The 16,224-nt window shown below is 42.0% G+C and overlaps 1 protein-coding gene and 2 long non-coding RNA genes across 4 annotated transcripts in view; 1 reads left to right on the forward strand and 2 right to left on the reverse strand.

The window, feature by feature from the left end:
* The window catches only part of LOC139760462 (uncharacterized), a 68,451-nt gene extending 55,732 nt beyond the window's left edge, over positions 1–12,719 (forward strand). The window contains exons 5-8 of the mRNA XM_071683728.1: positions 1,964–2,049; positions 10,064–10,171; positions 11,485–11,544; positions 12,514–12,719. Of these exons, the coding sequence (XP_071539829.1) occupies positions 1,964–2,049; positions 10,064–10,171; positions 11,485–11,544; positions 12,514–12,600 (341 nt within the window). The 3' untranslated portion in view covers positions 12,601–12,719. The remainder of the gene's footprint in view (positions 1–1,963; positions 2,050–10,063; positions 10,172–11,484; positions 11,545–12,513) is intronic.
* LOC139760472 (uncharacterized) overlaps positions 1–16,224 on the reverse strand; it is a 178,675-nt gene that overhangs the window by 34,896 nt on the left and 127,555 nt on the right. The gene's annotated exons all lie outside the window — the stretch shown is intronic.
* Positions 12,514–16,024, reverse strand: LOC139760466 (uncharacterized). The gene is made up of 3 exons (XR_011715347.1): positions 13,065–16,024; positions 12,713–12,838; positions 12,514–12,618 (listed from the first exon to the last, which is right to left on the reverse strand). It is a non-coding gene; the product is annotated as an uncharacterized lncRNA (long non-coding RNA).

Below are 16,224 nucleotides of genomic sequence, written 5' to 3' on the forward strand. Positions count from 1 at the left end.
ACGGTGAGCCCCACCCACCTACACCACCACTACGGTGAGCCCCACCCACCTACACCACCACTACGGTGAGTGCCATCCACCTACACCACCACTACGGTGAGCCCCATCCACCTACACCACCACTACGGTGAGTGCCATCCACCTACCCCACCACGATGAGTTCCACCCACCTACACCACCACTACGGTGAGTTCCACCCACCTACACCACTACAGTGAGTTCCACCCACCTACACCACCACTACGGTGAGTTCCACCCACCTACACCACTACAGTGAGTTCCACCCACCTACACCACTACAGTGAGTTCCACCCACCTACACCACTACAGTGAGTTCCACCTATATAACCCAATTATCTCAACATTTATTTTCATTCTGTCTAATGTAATCTTTCCTTACAACTACAATATATGGTTATTATATGTTATCATTAAGCCAGAAATTGTTACAAGTGTTATACATAAGTGCATTAAGGTCGACCTTGTTTGAATGTGGTGCAGAACATGTTATAATGTGTGAAGAACATTTTTGAAGATAAAGTTAACCTATATATCTTGCTAATATAAGATGGAAATGTAATTTAACGTTAAGATAATTTCCATCCCTCTTCATTCGAGGATAATTTCCATAATACTTTATTTTGGGGATAGGGAGAAAGAATGCTTTCCACGTATTCCCTGCGTGTCGTAGAAGGCGACTAAAAGGGGAGGGAGCGGGGGGCTGGAAATCCTCCCCTCTCGTTTTTTTTTTTTTTTTTTTTTAATTTTCCAAAAGAAGGAACAGAGAAGGGGGCCAGGTGAGGATATTCCCTCAAAGGCCCAGTCTTCTGTTCTTAACGCTACCTTGCTAACGCGGGAAATGGCGAATAGTTTGAAAAAAAAAAATATTTTGGGATAATTTCCGCAAAAAAAGTGACTTTCTTTCAAACATTCTTGATCATAACCAATTATTGTTTACCATACGGAAGCAAAACACATTACTTCATTTAGTCGCCTTCTACGACACACAGGGCATACGAAGGTAACCTTCTTTCTCATCTACAGTAATTAATTCTCGGTATCCTAAGTCCTCCACACCTCCATCTTTCTTTTTTTTCGCTTAATGTAATATATTTCAAAGGCACATTTCAAGGTATAGCATAAAAACTTTATTTTTTGTTCAATTCACATCGTAATAAACTCCATTTTCTGAAATTGGGTTCATTCACAGGGGTAACTGTGGAAACAATGTTAACATTTTCTGTTGCAATTATTGTACCTGAATAACAATAATTTGTGGTTAGTCGACTCTATAATTAGATTATTATCTTACAATGATAATCACCACGTTCCAGTTATATTAAAACAGCTCATGCGAAATTTGAATGATAGTTGTATAAATAATTACATATATTTATCTATTTTCATGTAATCGTCATATATATATATATATATATATATATATATATATATATATATATATATATATATATATATATATATATATATATATATATATATATATATATATATTCGATGGCATGTGAGGACATATGTAAGAAAATATGTTATTCATCCCTCTCTTCCACACACACACACACACACACACACACACACACACACACACACAGGGGCCTCCGTGGTACAGGGGTCAGCATTGTTGACCATTAGTCAACACAAGCCTCACCAGCGTTGCACTCAAAGGGTTCGAATCCTGAGCGTGTCAGTCGGCCTACACCCAACCCAGGTGTTCAACCTCCCTTTAGGGGCTGGTCGATGCCCCGTCTCTGATCCTTGGTCATATGTACCATGTCTACCACTATGTATACACACACACACACACACACACACACACACACACACACACACACACAGGATGATAGGAGAGCCAGGTGTATGCAGGGAGTGTGAATGTAAACTATAGTAATGATGTATGGTAAACCAGAGAGTGAAGGATGTATACTAACATTGGTTTCTGATGCAGGTGTCCAGATCTCTTACCTGTCCACACTGTGTACACATATCACACTCATCGCCATGAGCACCTTCCTCATCCTGGGCATATATAAGGTATGTGGTAGTTGTAGTAGTGGTAGTAGTAGTAGTAGTAGTGGTAGTAGTAGTGGTAGTAGTAGTAGTAGTAGTGGTAGTAGTAGTAGTAGTAGTAGTAGTAGTAGTAGTAGTAGTAGTGGTGGTGGTAGCAGCATAAGTAGTAGTAGTAGCAGTAGTAGTGGTAGTAGTAGTAGTATTAGTAGTATAAGTAGTAGTAGTAGTAGTAGTAGTTTAAGTAGTAGTAGTAGTAGTAGTAGTAGTAGTAGTAGTAGTAGTAGTAGCAGTGGTAGTAGCAGTATAAATAGTAGTATAAGTAGTAGTAGTAGTAGTAGTAGTAGTAGTAGTAGTAGTAGAAGTAGTAGCAGTAGTAGTATAAGTAGTAGTAATAGCATTAGAAGTAGTTGTAGTAGAAGCAGTAATAGTGGTGGTAGTAGTAATAGTAGTAGTAGTGGTATGTACGTAATAGTAGTGGTATTAATGACAAGAAGTACATGCTACATTCATAGTAATACTAGTAATAATAACAATAACACCATCCCCAAGAACAGATTATTACAACTATTAGCTACGTCTGTTGTTAGTAATGCAGTATAGTTACAGTAATAACAACTGTTGTACCACAATTACTGCTCACAACACTGGTATACATACTAAATGACTCCCTCCCTTTTTTCATAATATAATGTCGTCCTTGTTGGAAATATAGATAATTGGAATACGGTTATGAGAATAAAAATGTGGTCCTTACATTCTACAAGCATGACAACCTTCACAACCTCACTTAATAAATTACCTACAACCAATGTATGAGCAAATGAGAACTTGTGGACAAAGAAATCTCTATTTTTCTTTCTTCTTTTCCTGGTATGTTCGAGCACTAACTCGTAAGTTTCACATGAGTTCTTTAGTATCCTATCTTCATTCTGTCACCCTTTGCGAGAATTTTGATAGTATACACATTTACATCATAATTATATTTCAAATCATATAAATCATTCTCTTTGATCTATTTTTCCTTCTATCGAAAAAATGACGTCCAAAGTAATTATTTCCATAATATTTTTTTTTATATATTTCTATTCCCCTAATTATTTTTTTTATATATTTCTATTCCCCTAATTATCTTTTTTATATATTTCTATTCCCCTAATTATTTTTTTTATATATTTCTATATAAAAAAAAATTTCTATTCCCCTAATTATTTTTTTTATATATTTCTATTCCCCTAATTATCTTTTTTATATATTTCTATTCCCCTAATTATTTTTTTTTATATATTTCTATATAAAAAAATTTCTATTCCCCTAATTATTTTTCTATATATTTCTATTCCCCTAATTATTTCTTTTTTTTTTATATATTTGTATTCCTAATTATTTTTTTCTATATATTTCTATTCCCCTAATTATTTTTTTTTATATATTTCTATTCCCCTAATTATTTTTTTTTATATATTTCTATTCCCCTAATTATTTTTTTTATATATTTCTATTCCCCTAATTATTTTTTTTTATATATTTCTATTCCCCTAATTATTTTTTTTTATATATTTCTATTCCCCTAATTATTTTTTTTTTTATATATTTCTATTCCCTAATTATTTTTTTTTTATATATTTCTATTCCCTAATTATTTTTTTTTTTATATATTTCTATTCCCCTAATTATTTTTTTTATATATTTCTATTCCCCTAATTATTTTTTTTTTATATATTTCTATTCCCTAATTATTTTTTTTTATATATTTCTATTCCCCTAATTATTTTTTTTGTATATTTCCGATTGATCCTAAATCATGTTCGTTTTAATCGTGGCAGCTGCTGTATAATGCTGTGGGGGGTAATTATTCATGGTATAGTCATCCTCATTTGATCTTTAATTGCATATTAGTGTTGGCCAATAGTCCTCCTCTGAGGACAATAATACCCTCCCCCCAGAGGACAACAATACCCCCCAGAGGACAACAATACCCCCAGAGGACAACAATACTCCAGCCAGACGACAACAATACCCCCAGAGGACAACAATATCCCCCAGAGGACAACAATACCCCCAGAGGACAACAATACCCCCAGAGGACAAAAATACCCCCCAGAGGACAACAATACCCCCCAGAGGACAACAATACCCCCAGAGGACAACAATACCCCAGAGGACAACAATACCCCCAGAGGACAACAATACCCCCCAGAGGACAACAATACCCCCAGAGGACAACAATACCCCCAGAGGACAACAATACCCCCCAGAGGACAACAATACCCCCCAGAGGACAACAATACTCCCCCCAGAGGACAACAATACCCCCAGAGGACAACAATACTCCCCCCAGAGGACAACAATACTCCCCCAGAGGACAACAATACCCCCAGAGGACAACAATACTCCCCCCAGAGGACAACAATACCCCCAGAGGACAACAATACTCCCCCAGAGGACAACAATACTCCCCCAGAGGACAACAATACCCCCAGAGAACAACAGTACCCCCAGAGGACAACAATACTCCCCCAGAGGACAACAATACCCCCCAGAGGACAACAATACCCCCAGAGGACAACAATACCCCCAGAGGACAACAATACTCCCCTCAGAGGACAACAATACCCCCAGAGGACAACAATACCCCCAGAGGACAACAATACCCCCCAGAGGACAACAATACTCCCCAGAGGACAACAATACCCCCAGAGGACAACAATACCCCCCAGAGGACAACAATACTTCCCTCAGAGGACAACAATACCCCCCCAGAGGACAACAATACCCCCAGAGGACAACAATACTTCCCTCAGAGGACAACAATACCCCCCAGAGGACAACAATACCCCCAGAGGACAACAACACTCCCAGAGGACAACAATACTCCCCAGAGGACAACAATACCCCCCAGAGGACAACAATACCCCCAGAGGACAACAATACTCCCCAGAGGACAACAATACCCCCCAGAGGACAACAATACCCCCAGAGGACAACAATACCCCCCAGAGGACAACAATACCCCCCAGAGGACAACAATACCCCCCAGAGGACAACAATACTCCCCCAGAGGACAACAATACCCCCAGAGGACAACAATACTCCCCCAGAGGACAACAATACCCCCCAGAGGACAACAATACCCCCCAGAGGACAACAATACTCCCCCAGAGGACAACAATACCCCCAGAGGACAACAATACTCCCCCAGAGGACAACAATACCCCCCAGAGGACAACAATACCCCCAGAGGACAACAATACCCCCAGAGGACAACAATACTCCCCCAGAGGACAACAATACTCCCCCAGAGGACAACAATACCCCCCAGAGGACAACAATACCCCCAGAGAACAACAATACTCCCCTCAGAGGACAACAATACCCCCCAGAGGACAACAATACCCCCCAGAGGACAACAATACCCCCAGAGGACAACAATACCCCCCAGAGAACAACAACACTCCCCTCAGAGGACAACAATACCCCCCAGAGGACAACAATACCCCCAGAGGACAACAATACCCCCCAGAGGACAACAATACCCCCCAGAGGACAACAATACCCCCAGAGGACAACAATACTTCCCTCAGAGGACAACAATACTCCCCAGAGGACAACAATACCCCCAGAGGACAACAATATCCCCCAGAGGACAACAATACTTCCCTCAGAGGACAACAATACCCCCCAGAGGACAACAATACCCCCAGAGGACAACAATACTCCCCCCAGAGGACAACAATACCCCCAGAGAACAACAATACCCCCCAGAGGACAACAATACCCCCCAGAGAACAACAACACTCCCCTCAGAGGACAACAATACCCCCAGAGGACAACAATACCCCCAGAGGACAACAATACCCCCAGAGAACAACAACACTCCCCTCAGAGGACAACAATACCCCCCCAGAGGACAACAATACCCCCAGAGGACAACAATACCCCCCAGAGGACAACAATACCCCCAGAGGACAACAATACCTCCCAGAGGACAAAAATACCCCCCCAGAGGACAACAATACCCCCCAGAGGACAACAATACCCCCCCAGAGGACAACAATACCCCCCAGAGGACAACAATACTTCCCTCAGAGGACAACAATACCCCCCAGAGGACAACAATACCCCCAGAGGACAACAATACCCCCCAGAGAACAACAATACCCCCAGAGGACAACAATACCCCCAGAGGACAACAATACTTCCCTCAGAGGACAACAATAATCCCCCAGAGGACAACAATATCCCCCAGAGGACAACAATACTCCCCAGAGGACAACAATACTCCCCAGAGGACAACAATACCCCCCAGAGACAACAATACCCCCCAGAGGACAACAATACCCCCAGAGGACAACAATACCCCCCAGAGGACAACAATACCCCCAGAGGACAACAATACCCCCAGAGACAACATACCCCTCAGAGGACAACAATACCCCCAGAGGACAACAATACCCCCAGAGGACAACAATACCCCCAGAGACAACAATACCCCCCAGAGGACAACAATACCCCCAGAGGACAACAATACCCCCCAGAGGACAACAATACCCCCAGAGGACAACAATACCCCCAGAGGACAACAATACCCCCCAGAGGACAACAATACTCCCAGAGGACAACAATACCCCCCAGAGGACAACAATACTCCCCAGAGGACAACAATACCCCCCAGAGGACAACAATACTCCCCCCAGAGGACAACAATACCCCCCAGAGGACAACAATACCTCCCAGAGGACAACAATACCTCCCAGAGGACAACAATACCTCCCAGAGGACAACAATACCCCCCAGAGGAGAACAATACCCCCCAGAGGACAACAATACCTCCCAGAGGACAACAATACCTCCCAGAGGACAACAATACCCCCCAGAGGACAACAATACCCCCCAGAGGACAACAATACCTCCCAGAGGACAACAATACTCCCCCCAGAGGACAACAATACCCCCCAGAGGACAACAATACTCCCCCCAGAGGACAACAATACCCCCAGAGGACAACAATACTCCCCCCAGAGGACAACAATACCCCCCAGAGGACAACAATACCCCCCAGAGGACAACAATACCTCCCAGAGGACAACAATACCTCCCAGAGGACAACAATACCTCCCAGAGGACAACAATACCTCCCAGAGGACAACAATACCCCCCAGAGGACAACAATACCCCCCAGAGGACAACAATACCTCCCAGAGGACAACAATACCTCCCAGAGGACAACAATACCTCCCAGAGGACAACAATACTCCCCCAGAGGACAACAATACCCCCCAGAGGACAACAATACCCCCCAGAGGACAACAATACCCCCCAGAGGACAACAATACCCCCCAGAGGACAACAATACCTCCCAGAGGACAACAATACCCCCCAGAGGACAACAATACCTCCCAGAGGACAACAATACTCCCCCAGAGGACAACAATACCCCCCAGAGGACAACAATACCCCCCAGAGGACAACAATACCCCCCAGAGGACAACAATACCTCCCAGAGGACAACAATACCCCCCAGAGGACAACAATACCCCCCCCACAACACACACGAAGTCAACCCATCATAGAAATATATATATATATATATGTATATATATATATATATATATATATATATATATATATATATATATATATATATATATATATATATATATATATATATATTCCATTTAATAGAGACGACATCAGTTCCCGTTTTCTCTAATATGTGAAGCCGTGACAGCTTGTTTTGAATGAAATCGGTTCGTTGGCTTTGACGCAAAAAAAAAAAAAAAAAAAAAAAGATAAATGCATTTATTTTTGTTGTTAGGGCTTCCGGGACAACATGTGAAATATAAAATAACATCTGTCAGGAATACTGCATTCACAACACGCACTGCAAATTCAACAGTGACAGACATAATTTGCATAGTCGTTGATGAGGGGAAAAGTTAGCAACTCTTGCTATACTCATAGTCGTTGATGAGGTACAAAGTTAGCAACTCTTGCTATACTCATAGTCGTTCATGAGGGGAAAAGTTAGCAACTCTTGCTATACTCATAGTCGTTGATGAGGGAAAAAGTTAGCAACTCTTGCTATTTTCATAGTCGTTGATGAGGTACAAAGTTAGCAACTCTTGCTATACTCATAGTCGTTGATGAGGGGAAAAGTTAGCAACTCTTGCTATACTCATAGTCGTTCATGAGGGGATAAGTTAGCAACTCTTGCTATTTTCATAGTCGTTGATGAGGTACAAAGTTAGCAACCCTTGCTATACTCATAGTCGTTGATGAGGGGAAAAGTTAGCAACTCTTGCTATACTCATAGTCGTTCATGAGGGGATAAGTTAGCAACTCTTGCTATACTTATGTTTGCTCGAGTAATGGACCATTACACCCATTGCAGTTCACTGTTCAAAATACGTACAGAGGAATCATTTTACTTTTTATTTATATACGAAAAAAAAAGGGTAGTCAAATTGATCAAATTTATGGTACTTCATTTATCTATGTGAGGGTCATACGAGAAAAAATATCTAGCTTTTTACCTATCTACTTTATATTTATATATATATATATATATATATATATATATATATATATATATATATATATATATATATATATATATATATATTTGAATGAAGAGATAGATATAATGTATATCTTTTTACCTATCTACTTTTGTAGAGAAATATATGATTGAATGAGGAAATAGATATAATACATATGTTTTTATCTATCTGCTTTTATAGAGAGATATATGATTGAATGAAGAGATAGACATAATATATATCTTTTTATCTATCTATTCTTATAAAGAGATATGATTGAATGAAGAGATAGATATATATCATTTTACCTATCTACTTATATAGAGTCATATATGATTGAATGAAGAGATAGATATAATACATATCTTTTTACCTATGTACTTTTATAGAGATAGACGGTTGAATAAAGCGATAGATATAATATATATCTTTTTAGCTATCTACTTTTACAGAGGGATATATATAATCGAATGAAGAGATAGATATATATCAGTATTACTAAACAACAAAACATTCATAATACGCAATTCGTAATATATATGAATATAGACGTGACATATTGAGTACAGCATATGAATATAGGAGTGTCACATTTGAATACAGAATATGAATATAGAAGTGACATATTGAGTACAGTATATGAATATAGAAGCGACATATTTGAGTGCAGTAACTGTGGCGCGCCAGGTTCCCACCTCACAGTTAAATAAAAGAAGTCAGCCATTAATGTCTTCATATGATGTCGATTGAAAAACACATTAATCCACCTCCTTCTACCTATTCAGAAACATTAATTCATTTTTATTCAAATACGAAAAATATTAAAAACTATAAATTTCTTGTTTTTTAACAGAACTTACAGTAAAGCTTATTGTTAAATGATAATATTACATAACTTTCTCTAATAATCATGAATCAATTATTCAGTCCTAATCTACTCAGCTGCCACACGTACCATTAACCCTGACAGTTAACTGTTTACGCCCTGGTCTGAGGTTGCTCAATAAAGGTTGGCGTAGACACTGGAGGTAACACTGCCAAGTGTTACACCAGGTGGAGGTAACATCGCCTGGGGTAGCTCAGTGTTACCCCAGGTGGAGGTAACACTGCCTGGGGTAGCTGTGTTACTCCAGGTGGAGGTAACACTGCCTGGGGTAGCTCAGTGTTACCCCAGGTGGAGGTAACACTGCCTGGGGTAGCTCAGTGTTACCCCAGGTGGAGGTAACACTGCCTGGGGTAGCTGTGTTACTCCAGGTGGAGGTAACACTGCCTGGGGTAGCTCAGTGTTACCCCAGGTGGAGGTAACATCGCCTGGGGTAGCTCAGTGTTACCCCAGGTGGAGGTAACATCGCCTGGGGTAGCTCAGTGTTACCCCAGGTGGAGGTAACACTGCCTGGGGTAGCTCAGTGTTACCCCCAGGTGGAGGTAACACTGCTTAGCATAGCTTAGTAACAGCCAGTGTTGGGGAGGTGGAGGTTAAGACGATCATGTCCCTACAGGAGCGGTGTGGGCTGGTGACGCCCTGGGTGGTGGCCAGCATCACCTTCATGGCCCTGGAGGCTGTCTGCTGCATGTACTCCAACGTCCTCAGGGACCACATCAACAAGGTAACCTTCCTACCTCTTTATATAAGTACTTTTATAAACTGACATAAATTGTTAATGTATATATATATATATATATATATATATATATATATATATATATATATATATATATATATATTTTCCTATGAGCCCACGGGGAAAATGAAACACGAAAAGTTCCCAAGTGCACTTTCGTGTAATAATCACATCATCAGGGGAGACACAAGAGAGAAATATAACAGTCAGTTGATATACATCGAAGAGACGAAGCTATATATATATATATATATATATATATATATATATATATATATATATATATATATATATATATATATATATATAAAGTTATGTACATTCAAAAGAAGTGCATATAGGTAGAACAATTATTATTGGACAAATCATCCCCTTTAACTATGAGATCATTGGTGTTGCACCACAAGTCTTCCAACTCAATACTTATACCGTGAAAGTTTCATTTGAAAACTGTTCTTTTTTTTTCCTATGTATGTTGTGTGTGTGTCCACGTGTGTCATAGAATATCATTGTGTTGCGTCTCAAAGACAATTTGACTCAACATGATCAGGATTTCTCAATGTATATTTTCCTTTTACTTTATTTCCTTAAAAAATGCCTTTAGGTGTTCAGTCATGTCTTTATAGGTGACTAAAATAACATTAAAGAATATTGATAATAAAGTAAAATAGATCATAATGAATAAGAGCATCCACTCCAAAAATCAAATTCCTCTCACAGAGAAGAAAAAGATAAGCACGAATGTATATATTATGTACATTTGTGCGTTAAGAAGATAGTTGGCTAACTACTCTTCAATGAGACTTGTCCAGAATTAAACGTAATACAAGATTTATCTAACTAGCCACATCCACAACCAACATGGTTCTGCCTCCCTGATCAGCACCTCTCTCTATTTCTATCTTTCCATATGTATTAGCTCGCCCATTCTAATCTTAATATTCATCACTATTGATACTTACTCATTAATCATCACTTGATCTTTAATACCCCCATTACAGTACTGAGCAAGGCCATATATGCAGTGAGAGAGAGAGAGAGAGAGAGAGAGAGAGAGAGAGAGAGAGAGAGAGAGAGAGAGAGAGAGAGAGAGAGAGAGAGAGAGCGTGCGTGTGTGTGTAATGCTTTGTATATGACCATAAACACATGAAGAAGGAGTTTAAGATGTGTTGAGTGATGGTTATAAGTTAACATTGACTGCCTCAGTGATCCTACCACTCGAGTGGGATATAACCCAACTAACTAACTATAAGAGACGAAACGGAGTTACCATCAATTCATCCTCTCCTTGATTTCAGAAGTTTGACACCATATGTAAAGCAGAGATGGCCTTCTTTGCGACAAGAGTATTTCTAAATGTAAGTATTTTTGTGCTCTGTTGTACCTGCATGGAAGTGTGTTATACATCTGAATTTACTATATTTCTTGAAAACATTGAAAATAAATGATTACTTTTTATAATATATGACTAGAAAGGTTCATTGTAAAGGAGTTTGATTTATATAAACTATTGTATTTAAGAAAAATATGAATTATTACGTGTATGAAAATTAATACAGTCACCTATCATGTAAGAGAAATGAAAAGGATTTGTTACTGACATATTTCAAATTGATTTTACTGTACACTGAAGAGTGACTTTCATCTGTACGATTTAACCCTGTCAGTTAATAATATCTTCACTATACTACACTGCATTATACTGTACCATACTGTACTGCCAGATGATAATATCTTCACTATACTACACTGCATTATACTGTACCATACTGTACTGCCAGATGATAGTATCTTCACTATACTACACTGCATTATACTGTACCATACTGTACCGCCAGATGATAATATCTTCACTATACCACACTGCATTATACTGTACCATACTGTAACGCCAGATGATAGTATCTTCACTATACTACACTGCATTATACTGTACCATACTGTACTGCCAGATGATAGTATGTTCACTATACTACACTGCATTATACTGTACCATACTGTAACGCCAGATGATAGTATCTTCACTATACTACACTGCATTATACTGCATCATACAGTAATGCAGGATTGTTGACTCCCTACCTCCACCACCACAATCACCTCCCTCAACAGGGGCTTAGCTCCCCACCACCATCACCACCACCACCACCTCCTCCTTCACCGTGACCTTGGCTCCCCACCATCAACACATCCCTCATCGGGGCTCAGCTCCCCACCACCACCATCACCACCACCATCACCACCACCATCACCACAACCATCACCACCATCACCACCATCACCACCATCACCACCTCCTCCTTCACCGTGACCTTGGCTCCCCACAGATCCTGGCCTTGTGGGGAGTGATGCGTTTCTACAGGAACATCAGGGCTGGACTCACCTACAAGGATCCGGAGGCCATAGAACTATAGGCACCCCAGCAGTGCCACCTGACCCTTGACCTCATGACCACCTGATGGTACCCCAGCAGTGCCACCTGACCCTTGACCTCATGACCACCTGATGGCATCACAGCAGTGCCACCTGACCCTTGACCTCATGACCACCTGATGGCACTATGGGGGTCATCATGGCATCACAGCAGTGCCACCTGACCCTTGACCTCATGACCACCTGATGGTACCCCAGCAGTGCCACCTGACCCTTGACCTCATGACCACCTGATGGCACTGTGGGGGTCATCATGGCATCGCAGCAGTGCCATCTGACCCTTGACCTCATGACAACCTGATGGCAACCCAGCAGTGCCACCTTACCCTTGACCTCATGACAACCTGATGGCACCCCAGCAGTGCCACCTGACCCTTGACCTCATGACCACCGGATGGCACTGTGGGGGTCATCATGGCATCACAGGTGCCATCTGACCCTTGACCTCATGACCACCGGATGGCATCACAGCAGTGCCACCTGACCCTTGACCTCATGACCACCTGATGGCACTATGGGGGTCATCATGGCATCACAGCAGTGCCACCTGACCCTTGACCTCATGACCACCTGATGGTACCCCAGCAGTGCCACCTGACCCTTGACCTTACGACCACCTGATGGCGCTGTGGGGGTCATCATGGCATCACAGCAGTGCCATCTGACCCTTGACCTCATGACCACCGGATGGCATCACAGCAGTGCCACCTGACCCTTGACCTCATGACCACCTGATGGCACTATGGGGGTCATCATGGCATCACAGCAGTGCCACCTGACCCTTGACCTCATGACCACCTGATGGTATCCCAGCAGTGCCACCTGACTCTTGACCTCATGACCACCTGATGGCACTGTGGGGGTCATCATGGCATCGCAGCAGTGCCATCTGACCCTTGACCTCATGACAACTTGATGGCACCCCAGCAGTGCCACCTGACTCTTGACCTCATGACCACCTGATGACATCACAGCAGTGCCACCTGACCCTTGACCTCATGACCACCTGATGGCACCCCAGCAGTGCCACCTGACCCTTGACCTCATGACCACCTGATGACATCACAGCAGTGCCACCTGACCCTTGACCTCATGACCACCTGATGGCACCCCAGCAGTGCCACCTGACCCTTGACCTCATGATCACCTGATGACATCACAGCAGTGCCACCTGACACTTGACCTCATGACCACCTGATGGCACCCAAGCATTGCCACCTGACCCTTGACCTCATGACCACCTGATGGTACTCTGGGGGGGTCATCATGGCCATCTGACCCTTGACCTCATGACCACCTGATGGCAGTGTGGGGGTCATCAAGGCAACATCGTCTAGCGTTGCCTTACCCCGGTCTGTCGTTAAGAAAGAAATGTTACCCAGAATAGTGACCACAATATTGACCAGGATATTGACCACAATATTGACCAGGATATTGACCACAATATTGACCAGGATATTGACCACAATATTGACTAGAATATTGACCACGATTTTGGCCAGAATATTGACCAGACAATTGACCAGGATATTGACCACAATATTGACCAGGATATTGACCACAATATTGACCAGAATAGTGACCACAATATTGACCAGGATATTGACCACAATATCGACTAGAATATTGACCACGCTTTTGGCCAGAATATTGACCAGAATATTGACCAGACAACTGACCAGGATATTGACCAGAATACTGACCACGATATTGGCCACAATATTGACCAGAATATTGACCAGAATATTTGACATCAGTCAAATGATCTGGTGATAGCCAGACTTAACGTCCAATGTGGCAGACTTGCTGTGTGTGTGTGTGGTACAGTGCTGTGTATGTGGTACACTGCTGTGTGTATGGTACACTTCTGTGTGTGTATGTGGTACACTCCTATGTGCGTGGTACACTGCTGTGTGTGAATGTGGTGCACTGCTGTGTATGTGGTACATTGCTGTGTGTGTATGTGGTACATTGCTGTGTGTGTATGTGGTACATTGTTGTGTGTGTATGTGGTACATTGTTGTGTGTGTATGTGGTACACTGCTGTGTATGTATGTGGTACACTGCTGTGTATGTGGTACATTGTTGTGTGTGTATGTGGTACATTGTTGTGTGTGTATGTGGTACATTGTTGTGTGTGTATGTGGTACATTGTTGTGTGTGTATGCGGTACACTGCTGTGTATGTATGTGGTACACTGCTGTGTATGTGGTACACTTCTCTGTATGCGGTACACTGCTGTGTATGTGGTTCACTGCTTTGTATGTGGTACACTGCTGTGTGTGTGGTACACTGATGCGTGTGTGGTGCACTGCTGTGTGTGTATGTGGTACACTGCTGTGTATGTATGTGGTACACTGTTGTGTGTGTATGTGGTGCACTGCTGTGTGTGTATGTGGTACACTGCTGTGTGTGTATGTGGAACACTGCTGTGTATGTGGTACACTGCTGTGTGTGCATGTGGTATACTGCTGTGTATGTGGTACACTGCTGTGTGTGCATGTGGTATACTGCTGTGTATGTGGTACACTGCTGTGTGTGCATGTGGTATACTGCTGTGTATGTGGTACACTTCTCTGTATGCGGTACACTGCTGTGTATGTGGTTCACTGCTTTGTATGTGGTAAACTGCTGTGTGTGTGGTACACTGCTGCGTGTGTGGTTCACTGCTGTGTGTGTATGTGGTACACTGCTGTGTGTGTATGTGGTACACTGTTGTGTGTGTATGTGGTACACTGCTGTGTGTGTATGTGGTACACTGTTGCGTGTGTATGTGGTACACTGCTGTGTTCAGCTACCACTGGTGCCACAGACAGACGAGGGCCCCACAGTGCAATATATATATATATATATATATATATATATATATATATATTCCTTGTTTTTAATGTTTTTTATAAAAAGACAATCAAAGGTGAATATGTAACCACGTCCGTATATCCTACACAAGAACAAGCCCACACATAGCAACCTCAGCTATATCTATGTATATTATTCCCTCAGAGGAAGAAAGCTATCTTATGACGTATAGCTGTCTCAGCTAAACCTTAGGCTGACTAAACTCAACCAGACGAGTGTTGGAGGTTGGCACCCCCCCCCCCTCAGTCTGCCAGGGGAGACTCATGTAAACTGATAAATGAATAATAAAAAAAAAGGAATTTTTGGTGTAGTTTCCTTAACTAGCTATTCCTCCAATTCCTGGTGTGTGAACCAGTGTGAACCTTAAGGAACGTATATGTACGTTGCGTCCATGTCTCTGTGTGTATACTTGTGTGTGTATAGGTATGACTTCAGGACATGGTTAATGCAGACAGCATACGGAGACTTAAGAAAATGTATGACAGGAGAGAATGTTCAAGAGATGGGGGCCAACATGGGTGCAGATAGGTAATCACACACACACACACACACACACACACACACACACACAGAGAGAGAGAGAGAGAGAGAGAGAGAGAGAGAGAGAGAGAGAGAGAGAGAGAGAGAGAGAGAGAGAGAGAGAGAGAGAGAAGAGGGTGTGCTGAAATGGTTTGGACACATGGAAAGAATGAGTGAGGGAGGATTGACCAAGAGGATATATGTGTCAGAGGTGGAGGTGAGGAGAA

This window comes from Panulirus ornatus, chromosome 3 (assembly GCF_036320965.1).
Source record: "Panulirus ornatus isolate Po-2019 chromosome 3, ASM3632096v1, whole genome shotgun sequence".
Classification (NCBI taxonomy): Eukaryota; Metazoa; Arthropoda; class Malacostraca; order Decapoda; family Palinuridae; genus Panulirus; species Panulirus ornatus.